The 2,302-nt window shown below is 68.6% G+C and overlaps 1 protein-coding gene across 1 annotated transcript; it reads right to left on the bottom strand.

Moving 5' to 3' along the window:
• POSPLADRAFT_1114251 (hypothetical protein) lies at positions 1-2,297 on the bottom strand (the record flags this gene model as incomplete). The annotated part of the gene is made up of 4 exons (XM_024483431.1): positions 1-46; positions 89-122; positions 1,297-1,784; positions 1,842-2,297. Coding segments are annotated over 4 exons (1,024 nt in total), but the record flags the coding sequence as incomplete, so codon positions are not given.
• Between the last annotated feature and the right edge of the window lie 5 nt (positions 2,298-2,302).

Genomic DNA, 2,302 nt, shown 5'->3' with positions numbered 1-2,302 from the left:
GCGTTGCATTGATATTTCCGCGCGCCTGGGAAGAGCCGTCTTGGCGCTACGTGTAGCCGTCTGTGCGAGCGTGCCGGGTCTTAAACACGTTGAGGTTGGCGCGGGCAAAGCTGTTATATACGCTGTCCGGATGTCGTGCGCCTTGCTGCATGAGGTGATTGCGCCCGGGGGTGTGTGAGGGAGCGCGTGTGAGTGCGAGCAAGTGAAGCACAAGGGGCGCCGTACGCAAAGTCCGCCCGCGTCCGTCTCCAGCAACGGGTGAGTGTGTTGATGCGCCGTGTCCAGCGCGCATCCTCTGTGACGGCAAGGTGCAAGCGCGGTGCGGGATGTCCGTGCGCGAGCTACGCGGCGTGCGGGTGCCGTCTTGCGCCACAGCAGGTGCGTGGTCTTGCGCGTGTCGGGTCGCGCTCGTATGCTGACCGCACCGCGTCATGTCACGTCGACCGGCCATCCCGCGTTGACCAGCCGTCTCACATTGACCAGCCGCGCACGTCGGATCCGCGGTCCTAGGTACGCCGCGCGCGGGCTCCTGACCGTCGACGCACGAAGCACTGACGATACCGTCTTCAGCGTTGCCGCGGGACGCTTTGTCGTGCAGCACGACGCTGCGCAATGTGTACGCGGAGCGGCGCTTCGTGCTATGTGCGCGCCCGGTGTGCCGTCGCGGCGCGTTAGCAGCCGGCCGTGATGCGCGCGTGCTGGTCAGGACGCGACGATCGCGCGCGGGCAACGTGCCGCTTGAGGGTGTCCCTGTTGTGCCCGGGGGGATGCGGCGTGACGGCATGAGAACGCATAGGCACCGTGATGGCATGTATTCGTTACCTAGTAGCTTAGTTTCGCGTAGCCAAGACAGCGGGTGCCCGGTGACGCGGGTGCGCACAGCGCGGAGTCTGTGAGCAAAGGGGCCAGTGCGCGCGCGGCGGCCAGATGGGAGCAAGACGGCGGGGAGTCAGACGAGCGCGCAAGGGAGCGGCGCGCAGAGCGACGCAAAGACAGCGTGGGCGCGCCTCTGACCGGGATGCATGCGTACACGACTCACGCGATAGCGTCGTCCTGCTGCCGCTCGGCAGGCGTCTCTGTCCAGAGCGAGTGGTTGGCATTGCGCGCGGGCGCGGACGTGCGTGCGACCTGGTGTGGTCGCGTGAGGCGATTCGAGTCGATCGCTGGGTAGGGGGTGGGTAGATTTCAGAGGTCAGAGAGCGCGCGCGCGGAGGCCTCACTTGCAGCAAGCACACGAAAGCGCAGGGCGAGACGGCGCGATGCTCGCTTCAAGTGTGACAACAACAGGAGACCTACAGTCCAAACAGCGCCAGTGCATTCCCCCCTCTTACGCCGTCCTTGTCCGCCTCGTCCCAGCCGTGCACGCCCTCAATCGCCTCCAAGTTCTCCACCACGCTCTTCCATCTCTCCGTCTCGCCGAGCGGCGGGAAGAACGGGTGGTCCGTCCCGAACAGCATGCGCCGGCTGCCCCGCCTGCGCTGCCCGAGCCCCGCGCCTCTCGACGCCGCCGCGCTCGCGCTGCTGCCCGCGAACGTGTCCGCGCGCCCGACGACGTCGCCGACGAACGCGAGCTCCTCGGCGCCGTACGCGACGGCGTCGAAGTAGAGCCTGCCGAGGTAGAAGCGCGCGTCGTGCTGCAGGCGCGCGGCGACGACGGGGTCGTGGGCGATGCAGGACGCGAGGCGCGCGGACAGCTGCGGGAGCGCGCCCCCGGAGTGTGCGAGGAGGACGCGCAGGCCGGGGTGGCGGTCGAGGACGCCGGCGAGGATGAGGCGCGTGACGGCCTACAACGACAGCGTTTTGAGACGACGGGCGCGCGGGGCGCGGGACGGTGCACTCACGATGGTGGTCTCGAACGGGAAGCCGAGCGCGAGCGGGAGGACGTGCCCGTTGTCCCTGCCGCCCCACTCCTTCCCGTCCACGCCGTAGTGCGGGTGGAGGAACACGACGAGGCCGGCGTGCTCGAGTGCGGCCCACACGGGCTCGAGCGCGTCGTCGTCGAGGCCGTTCCCGAGGCCGCGCGAGCCCATGATGACGCCCTTGAGATGCGGGAGCGCGGAGATCTGGTGCACGGTGTCGAGCAGGGACGCGGTGGTGACCTCTGGGACGAGCGGGAGGAGGCCGAAGCCGTACAGCTGCTTGAGCGGGCCCCCTGCGAGGCCGGGCGACGTCGAGCAGTACGTCTCGAGGTCGTCGTTAAGCTGGTGGGCGAGCTCATGTGCGGCGGGGGCGGACAGGAAGTCGAGCCATGGGTTCGCAGAGCTGCGGGGCGCGACGAGGGTCAGTCGCGATGAGGGCACGC

Source organism: Postia placenta (assembly GCF_002117355.1).
Source record: "Postia placenta MAD-698-R-SB12 unplaced genomic scaffold POSPLAscaffold_391, whole genome shotgun sequence".
Classification (NCBI taxonomy): domain Eukaryota; kingdom Fungi; phylum Basidiomycota; class Agaricomycetes; order Polyporales; family Adustoporiaceae; genus Rhodonia; species Rhodonia placenta.
This window is presented reverse-complemented; position numbering and strand designations above follow the sequence as displayed.